Raw genomic sequence first — 21041 nt, forward strand, 5'->3', positions numbered from 1 at the left:
GTCATTCCTCAATTTTCCTTTGTTGTTCATCTTGACTAACCAAGTGATTGGAGCTCAATATTTGGGTTTTGACAGCATTGTATTCTTCATTCAATCCCATTAAAAAATTGTATAACCTTTCCTTTTCACGCATTTTGGCAAACTCCTTTGTTACATCACAGGAGCATGTGCAGCTAGGTGAGGGACTTATCGACTGCATTTCATCCCAAATACCTCTAAGTTTTGTGTAATAAGCAGAAATTGTCATATCATCCTGATGAATGATTGTAACCTTTCTTCTAAGTTCATATGCCCGTGGTGCGTTTTCTTTGCCAAATCTTTCTGCAAGGTCCAGCCATATATCACATGCTGTTATGACATATTTAACACTACATGTAATCTATTTTTCCATTGCACTGATTAGCCAGCCTCTCACCATGGCGTCACATCTTTTCCAATTCATGAGATCTGTCAAATCTTCTTTTAGGCATACGCAGGCTTCTATTGACAAAACCCATCTTGTTCTTTGCTAGCAATGTGTTTGTCATCTCACATTGCCAATCGCGAAACAAGCTTTCTCTAACAAACTTCTGGACAGGATGATCAACTGTCGTGAGGAAATATCAATCCCCGCTTTCTCCCCACTCGAAGAAATCGATATTCTCATTAATTAAACCCGGAGGTGTACAAAACAAAGTATATATGGGGAAAAATAACAAACATAGAGAAATTAGGAAACGTTTTAATAAGATAAACTATAGACAAAACTTCAAAAATGGTCCCTGTGGTTTTCAAAAATATCAAGTTTAGTCCCTAAGTTCAAAAAACCTCACAGATGGTCCCTGTGGTTTCAAAACTTTTAACAAATGGTCCTTCCGTCTAACTCCGTTAGCTTTCTACCGTTAAGTGAGGGGCATTTTCGTCATTTCAATACACAGGGACCATTTATGAAGTTTTCTATTACTTTTAACAAAAAAAAGAAAGAAAGAATAAATAAAACTTAATATGCAAGGGGTCCCACCTCTCTCTCTCTCTTGAGGTTTTTGCCTCCATCTTGCCATTACCAATTCTGATTACCCACCAGATGGTGGCGTTTTTGATAAGGAAAAGATCTGATTTCTCCATTGATTCTCCCTCTAATGTCCACAAGCAAACACTTTTGCCTCGCTACTTCTGCTTCTAATCCTACTTATCAAAAACGCCACCATCCGGTGGGTAATCAGAATTGGTAATGGCAAGATGGAGGCAAAAACCTCAAGAGAGAGAGAGAGAGAGAGAGAGAGAGAGAGAGAGAGAGAGAGAGAGAGAGAGAGAGAGAGATGGGACCCCTTGCATATTATATTTTATTTATTTATTATTTATTTAAAAAAAGGAATACAAAACCTCATAAATGGTCCCTGAGAAGTGAAATGACAAAAATGTCCCTGACTTAACGGCTAAATGGTAACGGAGTTAGCCAGAAGGACCAAATATTAAAAGTTTTGAAACCACAGGGACGATCCGTGAGATTTTTTGAACTTAGGGACTAAACTTGATATTTTTGAAAAACACAGGGACCATTTTTGAAGTTTTGTCTAAACTATAATAAAACTATAATAAAACTAAGATAAGTGCATGTTCAACGAAAAGAAACAAGGCCCACGTGTTCAAAAAAAACTGTGACAAGAACACTATTGGTTGTCATACAAATTAAATGTAAATGTTGAAAAATAGGTCCCTCCCTGTAAACCTTTTTGACTCTTGAACATATTCCTGTCTTCTGTAAATGCATTGGTGATGCTTTTTCTGATTCTTCCGACACAAAAAAGACCAATCCCAAGACTTTCTTGACATTAAAGTAAAGTAGCCGTCTAAAATGGGGCAAAGTAGCTTTACTTTAATCCATCTTTTAGACGGAAACAATCAAATTTCACTTGCCTCCTCATCTCAAAGACTCGGAACATGGGAAAAATTTGGGTAGAAATATGCTTGATTTCTGCTAGGGGACTCACAAGAACTTCATCACTATGGAAGCTCCAATGGTTTGCAGTTGGGTGGATTGATCCCGACAACAAGTACTGCACCAAAGTAGATGCTTCCGGGAATGCAAATCCCACATGGAAAACCAAGTTTTCTGCGTTGATTGATCACTCGGATTCAAGATTCGAAGATTTGGCCCTGAATGTTGAAGTTTATAGCAGAGATCCTGTGTTTCTGAAAGAAAAACTTCAAGGGACTGCAAGTGTTGGGTTGAAAGAGTTTCTCGATAAGCATAAGAACAATTCTGATGAATTGAGACGTGTTGAAGAAGTCGGAAGTTTTCAATTGAGGAAGAGGAATTCGAATAAACCGCAAGGATTTGTTGATGTTTCGATTCGAATTTCACAAGAGACTGATGGGGGTAGTAACTATGAAGGTAAGTTTGTAAATTACGTCAATATGTTGAGGGTATTTTGGGAATTTAATTATGATCATCGATTTGCGCAGGCGATGAGGTGGGGATCAAGCTTAGGGTTCGTGACGATGGCGTGAACTTGCCATCGCGAATCGGGGAAAACCATCTGCAGACCCAGTTGCCGCCAGGACCAAGCTACCACCAACCACCACCGCCGAATTATCCTTCAGCGGGAGGATTCAACCTTCAACCACCGCGTATGCCCTCGTTAGGACCAAGCTACCACCACCACCAACAACAACAACCGCCCCTGCCGCCGTCGCAGCCTTATAATGCTGGCTATATGCCACAATCGTCTATAGATAACTTACCAGCAAGTTACATCAATATGCCATCGTCATCGGGAGCAAGACCTGGACCAAGGGTTGGACCTGGTTTTGGGATGGGGTTGGGTGCAGGAGCGTTGGCAGCTGGTGCAGTCATTTTTGGGGACGATTTCGTTTCAGGGTTTGATCTTCCTACCGGTTTCACAATATCAACTGATCCTCCTTTCTAACGAATAGTATTTCCATCATGTTATCCTCTTCATGTAATCAATCGGACGTATTTACTAAAAAAATCTCAGATTCGTGTTTATATATATACATGAATGCGGTTAACATCATATTGCATGTCCTAATAGAGTAATTTGATGAGTTCTTAAAGAACTCGATTGGGGAAATTGTGCAATTTTGTTGAAATCCGGGTTTGAAGGAACAGGCTAGACCAAATTTTCGTTTTTTCACTTTTGGAACCCAAGTTTTAAAAAAATTGCATTTAACCACGATAGAATCAAGTGACCAGTGGGATATGGTTGAGGGTGTGCCTTCAAAGATTCAAGCTTTTGTTTTGACTTTTAAGTAAAGGTTCGTATGCAATTTTGCTAAAAACCAATATATATATTTTATATTTAATTTTAGGGAAAATACTTGTAATAGTAAAAAAAAAATAGAGGTATTTTCAAAATATAAACACAAAAATGAACATTTCTGGATATAAGCATGCATTCCGCGGAGGTAGCTCCGTGGAATCTACTGTATATCCGCGGAATGACAAAATCGTAAATAAATAAGTGTATTTTAAAAAAAACAAAAACTCAAGAACCATTCCGCGGAGCTACCTCCAAAGAATGAACTCATTCCGTGGAGGTAGCTCCGAGGAATGGATCTTCATTTTTTTTCCACATCGATTCTTCGGGGTTTATATTTATTCTCCAACTAATTATTTTCAAGAAAAGATTATCATACTATCATAATCTTTTTTTAAAAATAATTAGTTGTGGAATTAATATAAATCCCGAAGAATCGATGTGAAAAAAAAAAAAAAAAACTGAAGATCCATTCCTCGGAGCTACCTCCGCGGAATAGATCTTGAGGGTTTTTTTTAATACAATGATTTATTTACGGTTTTGCCATTCCGCGGAGCTCCGCGAAACTACCTCCACGGAATGCATGTCTATATCCGGAAATCCAATTTTTCGTGTTTATATTTTGAAAATACCCCCCATTTTTTAACTATTGCCGGTATTTTCCCTTAATTTTATCCTTTTAAAAATATGATCAATGAAAACATCAAGATATAGAACGGGTCATATGGCTACATAAGGTAAAAGCTATCAGAATCGGGAAGATAAGGTTACAAAGTTGACAACTTGACATACCAATATTTTCACAGTCGAGTTTGCTGGTTGGGCTTAAATGTTGATGTCTGTGTCTTTGTGGTCCATTGATCCTTTCTAGTAATTTGTATGGAGCCATTGTCTTATAAAAATAACTCCTTTTCTACTATATTTTTTAAAGGTATTAATGTATCTTTGGATTTTACACATAATATTATTGAAACGATTATCTAAGTCTTTTAAATATACTAAAAAGCTTATAGTGTAGTGGTATTAGAAGTTGATGGAAATATGTCCCTCAATCAAAAATTAAAGGTTCAAGTCTCGTTGGAGACAAAATACATAGATTTAGTACTAGAGTAGTGAGTGTGTTTGCCGTTTTATAAAAATATATTATATTTAAAATATATTCTTTTGTTGTTCTTAATACATAAGGCCAATCTCACGTACACATTTCGTATATTCTTTCAATTCACATCTATTATATGAAACGTATCTACAAGATTACGCAATATCGTTGCTCAATTTCAAACAATCAAAGAATTCAAAATTTGATATCCTTTCCATAATCATTGTTGAAAGTTATGTATAAATCATGTGCTTCTGTTCGTACATTATGTTTTCTTCAGGCTTTTTGCAGCATCACGTTTATAACAGCCCGATATTTCAAGTAAATATAATGTAACACCAGTCAAATTTAGGTCAAAATTTAACTTTTCTAAAATCTTATTTGGGTTGAATAAAGTGGTAGAAATCGTATCAAGGTTTTCGAAAATATAAAAAACACTAAAATCCGAGTTATAACGAAGAAGTTATGACCAATCAAATATCTGCGACAAATCCTGTAAAACGCTGTAAATCGTAAAACACAAAATTTCAATAAAATACTTTTTAGCCTTAGGTATCTAAATGAAAGTCGTAGATACCATTAAACCGTAAACATATATAAAAAAGAACGTCCAAATCTGACTTCGCATGAGGAAGTTATATTTTTTCTGAGTTTCGGATATAGCAGTAGACAGGTACAAACTCGAAATAGAGATCAAGCGACTTTTAGTCAACGCAACCTAAACGAGAATCAAAGCTCTCGTCAATAAAAGTACAACGGTACAAAGACAGATGAAAATGAGCGTCGGATGAAGAAGTTATGGATTTTTAACGGACTTTTCCAGTCCCGGCCTGTTAAAAATATAATATTCAAAGTAAATTCAAAATTAGCCACGAAGTCTAAACGAAAGTTGTAGATCATAATCTCACCTACGCTTGGATATAAAGAATGTAAAAAACGAAGCTTGTATGCGTAATATACGAATTTCTGAAGTTCGGGGCACAAATTTCGACACTGTGTCAGAGTTCACGACGTGAACATAGGGTTCACGACGTGAACTCAGAGATGTGACACCTTCCAGAGCAAGTGGTTGATGACGAATGCCATGACCTGAGTAGGACCAAGGTCACAACGTGAACCCTAAATTCCCACCCTATATCCGTGTCAAGCATCCCGAGACTACCCCGAAGCCTCGGTAACACCTCTAACACACGACGCAAGTCCCGAAGTCCCGAAGTTTCCGAGAAACTTGTTTCTTTCCAGTCGAAGTGCTGCCCGAGTTAAACATCATCTTCTTCAAACCGTCACTTTTACCAAGTGAGTTAATACCCCTACAAACACACTTTAAATGTTTTTTAAATGATTTTTAAACACTTTTAGGGGGAATAAAAGTAATCACACGACTAAAATCGGGTGAAAACATCAACCTTTTGCTATACTTTTCATTATATAATCAATCACATGTGATTTATAACTATCGAACCAAGGATGTTATTTTTATTTACTAAAAGGTTTTTCAACATATTACTCGTGAACTCGTTGTTATCAAATCATATGTGAGACAACGACTTTGTTTAGTCTTAAACGAAAGTCCCCCAATTATAGCCAGAGTCTCCTGGAGGGTGAGCGTGAGTTTGTGTATAGATCTATACGGGACTGACAATCTCGCGCCCTGATTGTTAGCTGCAGTTGGAACGGAAGTTCTGGGGTGACAAATGTCATTAACTATATGGATATCGGTCATATTAGTATGGTTATAAGAACTCGCACGCGGAAACAATGGCTCATGCACGTAGTAATACACAACTCAATCAAGCTCAAGGAATAATAACTATATGATTACTTTGTATTTACATCAGAGTTATATATGAATTTTATCCAGTAGACTGTGGAATGTGTGACTTCCGCCTCATTTCCTGTCCTTTTTTGGTTGTGGATTTAGGTCAGAATCACCCAATCGACTGCAGGTTCAGATTTTAGTTATATATAACTTCTTGGAACTAAGTAATCATGATAGGGTATTATCATGAACACATTCAGAACTCAGGATAAATACATCTTCAACTAGTTTTAATTGATAATAAAACTACAAGTTATCAAACTAAGTATGACATATTTACTTACACTTATGGTCTCGGAGTCTTTAGACTACATCTCAGCTTTCAGGAAAATATAGGATTTTTCGGGTTAAACACTATCACTTTACAAGTAAACAATTTTACAAACTCGTTCTTAGGGAAAATGTAGGATTTCCCGGATCTAGTACATTCATTTCAGACACAACAAATCATATCTCATTTTATAGAAAATATCAGATTTTCTGGAAAACATATACAATAAGTTTACATATTGATGTGATCACCTAGTGGATATGTTTGGGTTATATACAATGAAGATTCGATAGACAGTGGGATGTGTGATTTCCTCCTCATTTCCTATCATTGTTTGGTTGTGGGCTTAGGGCAGATCCACCCATTCGATTGTCCGTTCGATCTTTGATTATATATAACTCGTATGCACTAAGTTATCATGGTAGGAATTAGTATTGGGCACTTTTTGTATGCAGATTCAAATCATCACACATCACTCTTTAAGCGCAAGAAACATACAAAGTTGGTATTAAGGTATAAGGCTACATCTCATATTATTAAGAAAATATAGGACTTTCTGTAGTAATACACAAATACTTTCAAGGATCAAAGAACTCACTTTCTAAAACAATATACTTATGAGCTCACCAACTTAAATGTTGATACACTTTCCACATCACTTGTATTCTCAGGAAACTAGTAAACAGGTACTCGTACAAGTTTCGAGAAGACGGAGCACAGTAGCTTCAAGTCTTTGTTTTGTTATCTACTTTTGAAATCCATCAATCTATGTTATGTATACAATGTAAACACTTTATTATCAATACAATGTTTTTTGTTGCTTTGATTACTATTTTACATTTGTTGTGATACTGTACATGACGTCCTCCGCCCCCGAATGTTTCCGCCATTCAGGTTTGGGGGTGTGATAGATTGGTATCAGAGCATTGTTTATAGTGAACTAAGTATATCAGCCTATAAAAGATATACAACTATAAATACAATGGGGCCGTAGTGCTCTAACTAAAAGTATACTTATAAATATAACAATATTATCAAGAAGTATACATAAATACATAAATATATACTAGAACAAGTATCACAAGTAGAACAAAATAAAAGTATTTAGATGTTGGACACAACAGTCAAACCTGAGCAGTTATGTAATCATATCTGGGGTAAATATAGCCTGATCAACTATATTTATTTGAGATATGATGAACATGTGTTTGGGAGTGATAGTGGTGTTGCGACGAGCCTAAAACTTACCAAACCCTATATACAAAGAATCTATAGAACGAAACATAAAGTAAAATACTATAGGAGTATTTTAGGATGCTATTCAATAACAAGTCTAAAAGGATACCGTAACAAGAAACTTAAGAAGCAAACACAATACAAAAATACTATAGGGGTATTTTGGATAACTACAAATAACTTATGTGAAAATTTAAAGACCCTTACTGATAGGTCTATAATTGTTGAGTGTATACTTCCAAAGGTTATATATAATAAAGATCTTATAGACTTAGAATGTGTGGTTTCGCTTTACTCCCTTTTCCTTATTTGGATGTGGATTTAGAGAAGTATCACGTATTCAAATGTCTATTAGATCCGAGTTATATATAATTTGCATACACTAGGCGATTATAGAAGGACCCAGTGAGGATCACAATTTAATAATTGTTACTAGAAATAGTGTAATTAGTCTCTTAGATTCTTTAAACATCCCTAATCTCGCACGAACAACATAGTTATATATAACCACTCCACTACATCGGTCAACAAAGTAACCAAGGAAGATCAAAAAGAGATTCATAAGGAGAATTCCAAGAAAGAAACAGACGATGATCAAAGAAATAGAGAAATCATCAAGGACCTTTAACCTATCAAGAGCAGATGTGAGAAGCTCGCTCAAACTTTCAGATTCAAACTCTCCATTATGAAGTAATGGAGATCGATGTCAAAACTCAAAGCATGAAATAACCGAGATTCAACTTGCCTAATAAGATCAAGGACATCATAGATATACCAAGAGATAAAAAATCATTACCCCCAAGAATAGGACAGAGAACAGAGGAAACCACTCGTGAGGCATGCGAAGTGGTAGGTGTGACTAGGGATGACAATGGGTACGGGTATACCGGGTTTCGTGTTCCCCATCCCCATACCCGAATCCCCATCCCCATACCCGACCCCATCCCCATCGGGGATTAAAAATCTATTCCCATCCTCATCCCCAGTGGGGATCGGGGATCCCCAATGGGTAATCAGGGATTTTTACCCGTTACAAAGTTTTGAACTTTTATGAAAAATAAATCATAATTGTATATGAACCAACAAAACAAAAATTAATACAATTCATATAGAGCACTATAATCACTGAATGTCTTAAAAAACGAACAATAACATTCAAGCTTAAAAATTAAACCATTTTCTTTGCAAAAAAAGACATAAAAAGTCTTTCCAAAATTATACATTTGATTGTTAAAAAACCTTACTTTGTCTACTAAAGTTTTGGTTATCCATTATTAAAAAAAAGCAAAAATAATACTATATATATATATATATATATATATATATATATATATATATATATATATATATATATATATATATATATCGGGTACCCATCGGGGCCGGTTCCGGGTACGGGTATGGGTACCCGACATGTAGAACCATCCCCATACCCATCCCCGCTTTTTGCATTCCGGTAATATCCATCCCCATACCCGTCCCCGGTCAACTCGGGGATTTACCGGGTCAACTCGGGTTAGGGTTTCAGGTACCCATCGGGTATGGGTTTTTTTGTCATCTCTAGGTGTGACATCCCCATTTTCACGGCCAGAAAAGACCGATTTTATTTATGCTTTATGAAAATCAAAGTACCTCTTTTAATAAAAATGTTGAGGAATTTTTTCCTAGAAAAACACGATAAATACGTTATCAAAGCATTTCCGAAGAAACGTATTTTATTCATTTTAAAACGTTTGGGATGTCATCTTCAATACAGGAACATAAGCATAAACAGAACTTACATTCATTTACACTAGTGATCTATATCTCCTTAATCTCTCAGTGTAATGTGACTTCATATCAACACCTATGATATAAATAAACAAAGTGGGTCAGGTTGGGAAACCTGGTGAGTACATAGGGTTTTCAACCCACAATAATATAATTATTATGTTTAAACAATCAAACAATCAACCCAATTACATATCCCCAATATCTTCTTTACTCTTAAGGATCTACCCTAAGAACCAGCTATTCCTCGTTCTTTCATTCCTAAGGATCATCCTAAGGAATCGACACGAAGTCCATCGTTTCCTTGGTTTACACAACAGGCACCAAGTCTGCATAGTCGCCAAGGTTTAGGCATCAAGTCTGCATGATCGCCAAGGTTTAGGCATCAAGTCTGCATGATCGCTAAGGTTTAGAGTACACCGGGTGAACACATCGTTCACAACACCTACAGGTTGTGAGCCTGCTAGTGTTCCATTTGACTGTCTAGAATAGTCCGTGGTTGTGATCCATACTCTACTGGATGACGGGGCCATTATTTGGGAAGTAGGCTTCTCACATCGTCCACCTCTCACCCTCAACTCATGGTCTATTTCACCTTCTCACCTCATCATCCAACTCATATTTCATCTACCCATGTGTTTACCCAACATATTTGTAGATATAAAATACATATATAGTTTAAATAATTTAAAACGTGTATAAAATCGTTCATCCAACATATACAGCAAGTACTTAGATAATATGCACACATAGCATGTAATTTATATTAAATATTTCATATCTATGTGTAAGATGAAAGTAACTATGCACTCACTTGTTAAGGTGGTGACTCGGTACTCGGACAGCGCTTCGTTACTCTTAAAGCAATTTCCTTCGACAAAATCTAGTATCATTACCACTAGGGTTTAGTTCAATATTCACCGAGACTAATTAATAGTCTAGCCATTATTACTATTATATAAGCGTTAAGCAACACTCTTATATAATTCATAATAATAACCCAAATAATTATTTTAAGGTCATAATAACATTACTATAATTAAATAGAAGCTATATTAAAAATAGTGTAAGTGTAGCTCACTTACAATGAGTTTTATATAAAACCGGGCTTCACTTGGAGCAGCGTTTCCGAACCGAAAGACCCCTTTTTACTCGGGACTCCGGGAGCCTCGGGGCTTCCTTCGGGTGCTAGGGGGTTCCTAGGGTTTAGGGGGTTTAGGGCTAGAGAGAGAACCTAGAGAAAGAAAGAAAATGTTGAAATGGTGTGGAAATGAAGGTTGCCTCGGCCCCCTTATATAGCCGCGAGTCCTCGGAGTACGCTGGACGTACTTCGGACCTACTTTGGGCGTAAGGGTTCAGTCGTATAACACATGGTGCGAAGGGGGTGGTTCATCGTGGACGTCTCGGAACCGCAGAGGGCAACTGTACGCAGCGCGTAAACGAGCTCGGACGCTGGGCGTATGCGAAGGCGACGTGTCTCCATCCGAAGCGAGCCCTGTGATCAGCATTGGACGGCTGTGATTCGGCCACGTCATCATTCTCGCACCAGGTTTCGCAAATCCGAGTCTAAACTTTAAAAATTCGTAACTCTCGCATATAAGCTCCGTTTTCGACGTTCTTTATATCCACGCGTAGGTGGGAACGTACTATACAACTTTCGTTTAGACTCCGTTGGCTAATTTTGACTCTATTATAAAAGTTATATTTTTAACAGGCCGGGACATTGGTCCATTAAAAATTCATAACTCCTTCATCCGACGTCCGTTTTCGTCTGTCTTTTTATCGTTACGCTACTATTAACAAGATCTTCGATTCTCGTTTAGGTTGTGTCAGCTAGAAACCGCTCGATCTAATATTCGAATTCCGGGCTATACACTACTAAGCCGAAACTTCGAAAAATCATAACTTCCTCATACGAAGTCAGATTTGGGCGTTCTTTTTATGGACGCTCTCAGTTTAATGAACACGACTTTTGTTTATATCGCTAAGGGTAAATATCGCTCTATCGTAAATTCACTGTTTATGCTTCCCGGTGCCGTGTCGGTTCCATCGCGAAACTTCGACACATCATAACTTTTTCAATATAGCTCGGATTTCGGCGTTCTTTATATGTACAAAACTCTTGTAACATATATTATGACTTGGTTGAGATTAATCCTTCTAAATAATCTTCCATCAAAAACTCATTTTTGATGCGCATTGTCCCTAAATTGACTAGCCCGGATCTGCGGGCGTTACAGTAGGGAACCTGATACGTCATACTAATAACTAATAATCGATATAACCTAGTGAGTTGGTGAGTACACTACTCACACCATGTGTTAGGCTTAACGCTTTTTCCGTCGTGACAAATATCAGTGAATCGAGTCACATAATTTCAATAAACCTCTGTTATGAATTATTTACAAAACACTTTCAGTTCATGATACATACAAAGTTGAGATAAATTTTTTATGATGTTTTGAATTGAAAATTCTAAAATTCTAAATTTCTTTTGAGTTGTTGTCATTATGTTCAGTGAATACAAAGTGCATTGTAATTTCTATTTTGTTTTTAACATATTTAGTTAATAGCAATGTGCGTATGCGTTTTATTATTTAAAAAGTCAAAGCTTTTATTTCAACATTTTTCCCTAATTTTTCCATGTCCTTGAAAAGTCATATCTCGGTCATGAGCTTGGTTTTAAAAAGCGAGATACACTCTGATGCAATAAGGGTCCCGAAGTGCGATGCGCGATGCGCAATGCGAATGCGCGTGCATCACGTAGATGAGGCATACAAGTAGTCATTAGTGAAACAGAATGTGTTATGCATGATTACCAGTATACTAAAACACCATAAATATATATAAATAGTAGTGCATAGTAGCAAATATTGATAACTAAATAACTAATAGTCTAATAGAGTAATAGTAATGCAAAATGAAACTAACAGACCCTAAAAGTAATGCATACTGCATAATAGCAAATATTAATAACTAAATAACTAATAGTCTAATAATAGTGCAAAATGAAACTAGTAGACCCTAAGAAGATGTCGATCAAATCAGTGATAAAGAAAGACAGAAGAAGAAGATTCAGTCGCAAGAGAGAAGAGAGAGAGAAGAAGAACGTACGCATGGGTATGGGTTAGGAGTATTGTACACGACTACACGTTATCTCATAATCTAGGGTACATAGGAGTAGGCCCGATTAGTTTAATTAAACAATGCATGGGCTTTTTTAATTGGATTATATATATATATATATATATATATATATATATATATATATATATATATATATATATATATATATATATATATATATATATATATAGAATAAATCGGGTCTGTCCAGGATGCATAGAAGCGTGATGCGCTTGGATGCACTTGGATGTGCACGCATCACCTCGCAACATGGACTTCGCATCGCAACAACATACTGAAGCGTTTTTAGCTGCGCCTCGCTACGCTTCGGTGCACATCACGCCTGATGCGCGCTTTTTTAAACCAAGGTCATGAGAAATCCTTTTTGGTTGAAATTAGTGAACAATGTTTATTATTTAACACAGTCAATCTTGAAAATATCATAGTTATGAAAAATTATAAAAATAGAATTATAAGATATTAGGAGACTAGTTGTGAGACCCGTGTATTACACAAGTTTATTAAAAATAAAAATTTAATATCAATATTTAAACATTAAATATTTTATAAAATAATACTTTACATATCATAATGTAATCTTTTCAAACATTTATAAAAAAAAATTAAATCTATTTTAGAGCATTTATGAGACTTTATTATCAAATTAATAGAATGATTCTCTTTCCTTATTTGAAATTTTATTTTAAAAAATGGAAATTTTCAAAAAATGACAAGTGGAAAATAATAATTCTAAAACTCTCACAAAATTACATGTGGCAAAACTATTGAGAATTTGACAAGTGGTAAAAAAATCTTCATTTATTAAGTAGGATTTGTAAAAAAGTACAAGTGAAAAAAAGTTAAATCAAAAATACCAAAATTTGACATGTGACTGAGAAAAAAACATGTGTCAAAATGATTCTTATTTATTTAGGTTGATTTTTTTTTACTGTGTCGACTTTTTATAGCTTTATATGCATTTTTTTTATATATTTTGACGACTTACGTATTTCCTTTATCAAATTCAAACATTCCAAAATCGGATTCCGATCCTAACCTACCAATTTAATCGTCATTAATTTCATATATAATTTCACTCAATTTAAATTTGTATTTCCCCTATATAAATTTTGTTAATGATCTTGATTTTTTCACTTCAAAAATATTTCAAACATTTATTTCTTATGCGTTCCTTTATCAAATTTAAATGTATTTCCCTTATATCCATAAAAAATTTTATTTTAATAACTCAGTTTCCTTTATCAAATTCAAACTTTCCAAAATCGGATTCAATCGTAACCTACCTATTTAATCGTCATTAATTTGATTCATAATTCCACCTAATTTGAATTTGTATTTTCCATATATGTTTTTTTATGATCGTGATTTTTTCTCTCCAAAAATATTTAATGCATTTATTTTTAGATAATGTTCTCTCATTATAGTTATTACTTTCTTCATAAAAAATAAGAAAACTTACCAGTATGCATATATATATATATATATATATATATATATATATATATATATATATATATATATATATATATATAGGTTCAAATGTTTCTCACATCTAGTGTGTGCTACAATGCTCCAATAAGAATTAAGTAAACATTAAATGTATATTAAATGATATCCATATTTATAATTTTTTTTTATGAAAACTAATTTAATTTGTCGTTAATGTCAATAATAATATTCTTTCAGAATGAATTCATATATAAAATAATAAGAGTGTATTCTAGCAGAACGAGAGTATATTCTACTAGAATACACTCTCATTCTTCATATTCTATACAATTTTATTGTATTTTAAGTGAGTGAGTCCTGAAATAATGTTATTGCTGACATAAAACCTAGATACGAATTCATTCTGAAAGAATGTTATTGCTGACATTAATGACGAATTTAATTAATTTCCATAAAGAGAAAATTATAATTATAGACATCATTTAATATCAATACAATTATGGAAACCATTTAATATCTATCATTATTTAATTAAATAATAATATAATTTTACTAAATTCCTATTGGTGCGTTGTAGCACACAATAAATATAAAAACCACTTTAACCTAGCCATATATATATATATATATATATATATATATATATATATACACACACACACACACACACATACACATATATATTTCGATTTTATAAGCAACATTAGCACTAAAATAATGTGATTAATTTTTTATTATATAACATACCAACCTATTTTGTTTTTATCTTTATATAGTAATTATAAAATTTATAAATTTACACAACAAATATACATATTTCGAATCTTGTCATAATATTATACCTTACAAAATACAATTCCCTCCAAAATAATTTTCGTCAATAATTTCATCCATAAGTTCACTAATTCTAAATTTGTATTTGCCTTATATAAATTTTTTTAATGATCCTGATTTTTTCCCTCCAAAAATATTTCAAGGAATTATTTTTTTAGATAATATTCCCACATTATAATTATTACTTTCCTTATATAAAATAATAAAACTTACCAATATGTCTCTCTCTCTGTGTGTGTGTGTGTGTGTATATATGTATATATATATATATATATATATATATATATATATATATATATATATATATATATATATATATATATATAACGACCCAAAAATCATATCTTAAACGACGTTAGTTGTTCTGTTACTCAAAGAACTATTTATGCAAAATATTTTAGTTTTATGAGGTTAAAAGGGAATAAATTAACTAAAAATAGTATTATTTAATATCAAAAAGAATTTATCACAAAAAATATGTAAATTAATTTGATTTATGGAATTATTAGGATAAAAATAATTAATTTTAGGGTTTATTATGAGTTGAGGGGCTAAGGTGTCATTTATAGAAATCTAATTTGTCAATAATACTAGGGTTAGTGTAAAAGGGGTACAATATGAAGAATTAAGGGGACTAGATGGCAAAAATTTGGAGTAACCTACGGAGAAGGGTCGATCCTTATCCTTGTGTCAGTGAATACATAAGAAGAAGAAAAAAAAACGATCACTACTTCCTTCATTGTGTGCGTCGTCGGTTGAAGGCCAAGAAGAAAAGAAAAAAAACGTGAGCGGCTTGGAGGGGAAGAAAAGTCGAGCCGGGCAAGGAGGAAGAAGAGAGAAGGATTTGCTTGATCGATCCTAGAGGGAAGACGGCTGCGATTCTTGGCTAATTGTGGTAAACAAAATTCTCTTCTAATCTCTTTCCTTGTGTTCATATATCAAACTCTTCGTCAATTGAAGATTGTTGTTGTTAATTCCCTTCCTAATTGATGATTACACTCTCATCTTCTGTTATTACAGAAGTACACAATCAACAAAGTAATGAAATAAAATAAACTAAATTCAGATATATTCAATATACAAGAATCAAATTTACAGAAAACATACTTGTTTGATGATTACACAGAAATATAACCACGAAATTGTAGAGATTGAGGCTTGCTTTAGCAGTGTCCTAAGACATAAATTTCTCTGGGATGGGTCTGTCTTGAGGATACAACAATCCAATTCAAGAACAGATCTTGAATCTGTCGAAATTCACCATGATCCCTTTGGAAAGATAGACGATTTTTTGAGAGAAAGTTTGTGTGTTTATTGGCCCTCAAATTCTGTCCAGATCCTTTCATTTATAGGCTGTTAATGGTGGTTGTAAACCACCAACCGAAATTAACTGCCAAAAACTGTCTGCAGTTAATCCTTTATTTAACAGAATTTATTTTTCACTGAATTAATAAAAAGATTAATTAAGGAATAATTAATTTCGGATTATATATTAAAAAATATTATTTAGTCAAGAAGAGCCCAAGGCCATATCTTTGACCATTAATATTTAATAATCCAAGCCTACTACTAGCCCAATTAGACTAGTCCAACACCACAACCCAAACCCAATTTGCTTAACCCATTACTTGGTCCATTTGAATAAATGAGTGGGACAAGCCTTATAAGGTGGGAAAAGGTTTCCTCTTCCACCAATGTGGGATAAGTCCCATATTGTAATTTTATAGAGCAAAGTTCCAACATCTTCTTCTTCCAAGAAACCTTTGAAAGTTCATATGTTTAATTCTAATTCTATTGGGTGTATTTTGATGGTTTATTGCTGTCAAAACGTGGTTATGAACACCCTCAAGAATTCTTAGTTCATGTTCATGTATTACTCCATGTTTTGGACACCTTGTTTTCTTTGTTGATTATTAATTTGAAGCTTGGTGTGAGATAAAATTGCTATTAATGTTTCTTGACAAGTTTCTACCGTTAAGAACTCAATTTTTATCTTTATGGGTGTTTTTGGTTATGACTTAATAGGTTAAGTGGTCAAAAAGTCCTTAGAATGCATTGCTGGGAAATTCTGAAAGATTCTCATTCTGCCCCTGTTTTGAAAAAAATGTAGAAAAATCATCAGAACTCGTATCAGTGATCCGTAAACTCTCAAAGTTTTCGTTTTGAGTCTAGTTTGTCCATGAATTTTTCCAAGACCTGTTGTTGCCTCCAATTTAGGTGAAAATCGACTTTTTCATTGACGGGTCGGAAATTAGCTGTACGATAGACTGTTTTGTAAAAATCATATAAAATTGTAGAAAAATCGTTTGGACTTTTAAAAGTACTTTCTGGAAAGCTAAAAGTATAAACTACTGGAATATACAAAAATATTGTATAATTTGCAGTCCTTGGTGGTGTTAAAATGGCTTTGAACAGGTGGCTGTTACGGGTCAAAATCTTGAACTTTGTTTTAAACGTTCGTCTATATGTTTAGGCATTCTACTCTCAATGTTTTTGTGTCATCTGTTTGATATTCTCATAAAAGTACATAATTGATGTCTTAATACTACCATTCATTCATCTTGTGTGTAAAGTTGAGCAACTATAATCATTTACCTAAAGTCTTGAATCACATAGTGATTTTTGGTGAATGTTAGAATTTTTGCACAACAACTTTTCCCCATCTTGCGAGAGCTATAGCTGCTAATCCGAGCAGAATTGGAAGATGCTCCTCTCTCATGAAGTTCTAGGAAATCGAATCTAGTTTCCAGAATCTCCGATGTCATCCCAAATGGAGCTGTAGATTAGGTTTTATGCTTAAAACACTAAATGGGGATCGGGCAGGGAAAATATAAAAAATTAATATAAAAGTTAGAATAAAGTTGTATTTTTGAAACATATACTTTATTTGTTAATTGAATGTTATGTGTGGTGTTTAGGTGGAGCCTTGAGAACTTCAAGTAAGTCCAAGACTTGGAAAAGAAGGAAGATTTCATCAAGGCTAAATGTGAGTTCATGGTTTTAACTCACTAAGGTTTCATTATTGAAATGTGCAATCCGTAGATGGTGATTTGATTCACTTTAGGATGACCATGTCATTACTTGTGCTTGATGATGATATGATATTTGTGATGCTAAAATACGCTTTGTGCTAATGCCATGATATGACCTAGTTGCTATGTTGCTTACATTTCATGTACTTGATGTATACGACATGCTAGCTTAAGTTACTTGAAATATGATGTATGCTAAAAGTCACGACGTTACAATATATATATATATATATATATATATATATATATATATATATATATATATATATATATAACTTTTATAAGCAATATTAACACTAAAACAAAGTGATGAATTCAGGTGACAATTCATCTTCTTGAAGAAAAAAAAAGCTAAAAATTTTGTCCCTAATATTTTACCTGTCAATCGTTCTTCAAATTACACTAATGTAATTATCTATGATTTTGAAGGTATTTATATGTGACGAAAAATGTCGTTTAACTAATAAAACAAAAAAATGTTGTGTACAAAGATGTTCTTCAATGATTAAAGATATTTATCGATTTCAATGTATCATCTACATATTTTAAGAATACCAATAACCATAACTTTTTTTTAATAATTATTATATAATATCTGTAGACATTTGTATGTTTTTTTATACGTTTCCCGCGTTTAACACGGGTTATAGTCTAGTGTAAATTATATAACAATAATCATATTTCAAATCAACTTTGCAAGCACATGAATCCAGTTGTTTTAAAGAAGTAAAAAAATATGATTAAAAAAGATTAAAAGAGAAAAAACATGTTCTTGCATTTTTTTAAGAAAAAATTCATCCGCCAATTTCAAATTGATCAAAAAAGGAAAACAAAATTTTTTATTTTTATTTTTCTTTCATTCCGACTCGATAAACTTACATTTTCATTTTTCTCCTCCATCTCCTCATCCTGACGCCCTGTGGTTTCCTTTTGACTATATCGAAAGAAATGGAAGCTTTGTTATGCAGGAAGCTCGGTGACCCAACAACCCAACCGGATTCATCGGAAAACACCGCTCTCACTGTCTCAACATCTCACCCTATTCCCAAACTCACTTCTCCAACTTCAATCAGAGTTCGAATCAAGTCCACCAGCTTGAATTATGCCAACTACCTTCAGGTCCTCGGTAAGTATCAAGAAAAATTCGCCTTGCCTTTCGTTCCTGGATCCGATTACTCCGGTGTTGTCGAATCCATCGGTCCTAAAGTCACCAAGTTCAAAGTCGGCGATCCTGTTTGTTCCTTCGCCGGTGTCGGTTCTTTCGCCCAGTTTATCGTTGCCGAAGAGAAGGATTTGTGAGTAATCGTTTCATTTTTCTGGATATGAAGCTTGATTATGCGCTGAATTTTTCACTAAACATTTCCCTCAATTGAAGGTTTGGAGTTCCTGATGGATGTGATCTGGTGGCTGCCGGCGCACTTCCAGTTGCGTACGGTACATCTCATGTGGCATTGGTTCATAGGGCCAATCTCAAGTCTGGTCAGGTATTCATTCACTATCAGCTTATATCGTCAATTTCTTAAAAAAAAAAGCATTTTCTTTTTGATTTATGTTACCATTGATCATACTAAGCATCTGATTTACAAATAATCATGTGAAAACTCGAAAAATTTTCAATGATTTGTAGGTGTTGCTAGTTCTTGGTGCAGCTGGAGGTGTTGGTCTTGCAGCTGTTCAAATAGGAAAAGTCTGTGGTGCCATTGTCATTGCTGTTGCTAGGTGTGTAATTCGCTATACTGCTTTTAGTTTTACATCAATTGTGAAAATGCTTTTGTTTGAAATCTCAGAGGAACTGAGAAAGTAGAGTTCTTGAAGTCAATGGGTGTGGATCATGTTGTTGACTTGAGCAAAGGAGGTGTTATTGAAAGTGTAAAGTCGTTCTTGAAAACCAAAAAGCTTAAAGGGGTTGATGTTGTGTATGATCCTGTTGGAGGCAAGCTTATGAAAGAAAGCATGAAGTTGTTGAATTGGGGAGCACAAATTTTGGTAATAGGGTTTGCAAGTGGTGAAGTCCCTGTTATTCCTGCTAATATTGCTCTTGTTAAGGTAAACAACTTTATTAACTTTTTGGTATTAAATGAAAGACATACAAAATGAAATTTTGTATTATTTTTTCTTTCAGAATTGGACAATTCATGGACTCTATTGGGGGAGCTATAAGGTGCATCATCCAAGTGTACTTGAAGACTCTTTAAAGGAGCTGCTATCTTGGTTGGCAAGAGGCTTAATTACCATCTACATTTCTAATTCATACAAACTCCAAGAGGTAACAAGAGTTCAATTTTGATTATTGCTCAAATGTCTAATATACCCTTCACTAATACTAGAATAACATTACTTTTCGTTCTAATTAAGACCATCCATAGGATTTAACTTTGGTTTTGCCATAGAGAAACATTGCAATTAACATGAAAAACTTGTTGCAGGCGAACCTTGCATTTTCGGATATTAAGGACAGAAAAGTAATTGGGAAGGTGATGATTACTTTTGATGACCCCAAAAGCATAACCTCTAAGCTCTAGACCTAAACTTATGCAAATTATGTAGAAAGTAGCCCTTACAAAACCGTAGTATCTGCAATGCTGTGTTAGCATAAATAATGTTTCCTTGTTAAATGAAATGTAATGTTGGTAATAATGTTGACTGGTTGTATTGGGATTCATGGAGAAAGGATCAGTTTATGATATTTGGTTTTTGTTGGATATATGCTGAACAGGGTTTTGTTGCTATTTTTAGTTCCTGTTTTGGGGTTCTCATAGCTGACAAATTTTGTATGATATCTTTATCAACACAAAAAGATTCTAAAGTGAAATTCTTGAATTCGCTGTCATTATCACTCCTAAGATGCTTCACTTGTTGTCTAGAGACAACTCAATATGTTTTATGAATGAAATAATTTCATCAGATGTGTCCTCTTTGTTTCTTAGAAACATAACTCATGTAAGTAAAACTTGAGAATTCATCAACTATAACCGATGAGTATCTTTTTTCCTGCAAGGCTTTGGGCTTTGAACATGAATTGGTCCAAACAAATCCATGTGAGGTTGGGGGAGATGAGAATTGATGGAAGAACATTGTTTTGATCTAAAAGAGGTTTTGTGTTGCTTTCCTTTTCACAAGATTA

General features: G+C 34.0%; 2 protein-coding genes across 2 annotated transcripts; both read left to right on the forward strand.

Annotated features, from left to right (window-relative positions):
• Nucleotides 1-1769: 1769 nt before the first annotated feature.
• LOC111919645 (uncharacterized) lies at nucleotides 1770-3017 on the forward strand. The gene is made up of 2 exons (XM_023915212.3): nucleotides 1770-2374; nucleotides 2446-3017. Exons 1-2 carry the CDS (start codon nucleotides 1921-1923, stop codon nucleotides 2907-2909), a joined length of 918 nt encoding a protein of 305 aa, XP_023770980.1. The 5' UTR covers nucleotides 1770-1920; the 3' UTR covers nucleotides 2910-3017.
• A 15758-nt stretch (nucleotides 3018-18775) lies between these two features.
• LOC111919646 (uncharacterized) lies at nucleotides 18776-20621 on the forward strand. The gene is made up of 6 exons (XM_023915213.3): nucleotides 18776-19212; nucleotides 19293-19401; nucleotides 19545-19636; nucleotides 19705-19963; nucleotides 20040-20183; nucleotides 20344-20621. Exons 1-6 carry the CDS (start codon nucleotides 18866-18868, stop codon nucleotides 20437-20439), a joined length of 1047 nt encoding a protein of 348 aa, XP_023770981.1. The 5' UTR covers nucleotides 18776-18865; the 3' UTR covers nucleotides 20440-20621.
• Nucleotides 20622-21041: the final 420 nt, after the last annotated feature.

Source organism: Lactuca sativa, chromosome 8 (assembly GCF_002870075.4).
Source record: "Lactuca sativa cultivar Salinas chromosome 8, Lsat_Salinas_v11, whole genome shotgun sequence".
Lineage (NCBI taxonomy): Eukaryota > Viridiplantae > Streptophyta > Magnoliopsida > Asterales > Asteraceae > Lactuca > Lactuca sativa.

Excerpts from the sequence above, each read along its gene's own strand:
- LOC111919645 (XM_023915212.3), top strand. The coding sequence starts at position 1,921 with ATGGGAAAAATTTGGGTAGAAATATGCTTGATTTCTGCTAGGGGACTC. Across the intron at positions 2,375-2,445 it reads TGGGGGTAGTAACTATGAAG|GCGATGAGGTGGGGATCAAG; the intron begins GTAAGTTTGTAA and ends CGATTTGCGCAG.
- LOC111919646 (XM_023915213.3), top strand. The coding sequence starts at position 18,866 with ATGGAAGCTTTGTTATGCAGGAAGCTCGGTGACCCAACAACCCAACCG. Across the intron at positions 19,637-19,704 it reads ATTGTCATTGCTGTTGCTAG|AGGAACTGAGAAAGTAGAGT; the intron begins GTGTGTAATTCG and ends TTGAAATCTCAG. Across the intron at positions 19,964-20,039 it reads CTAATATTGCTCTTGTTAAG|AATTGGACAATTCATGGACT; the intron begins GTAAACAACTTT and ends TTTTTCTTTCAG.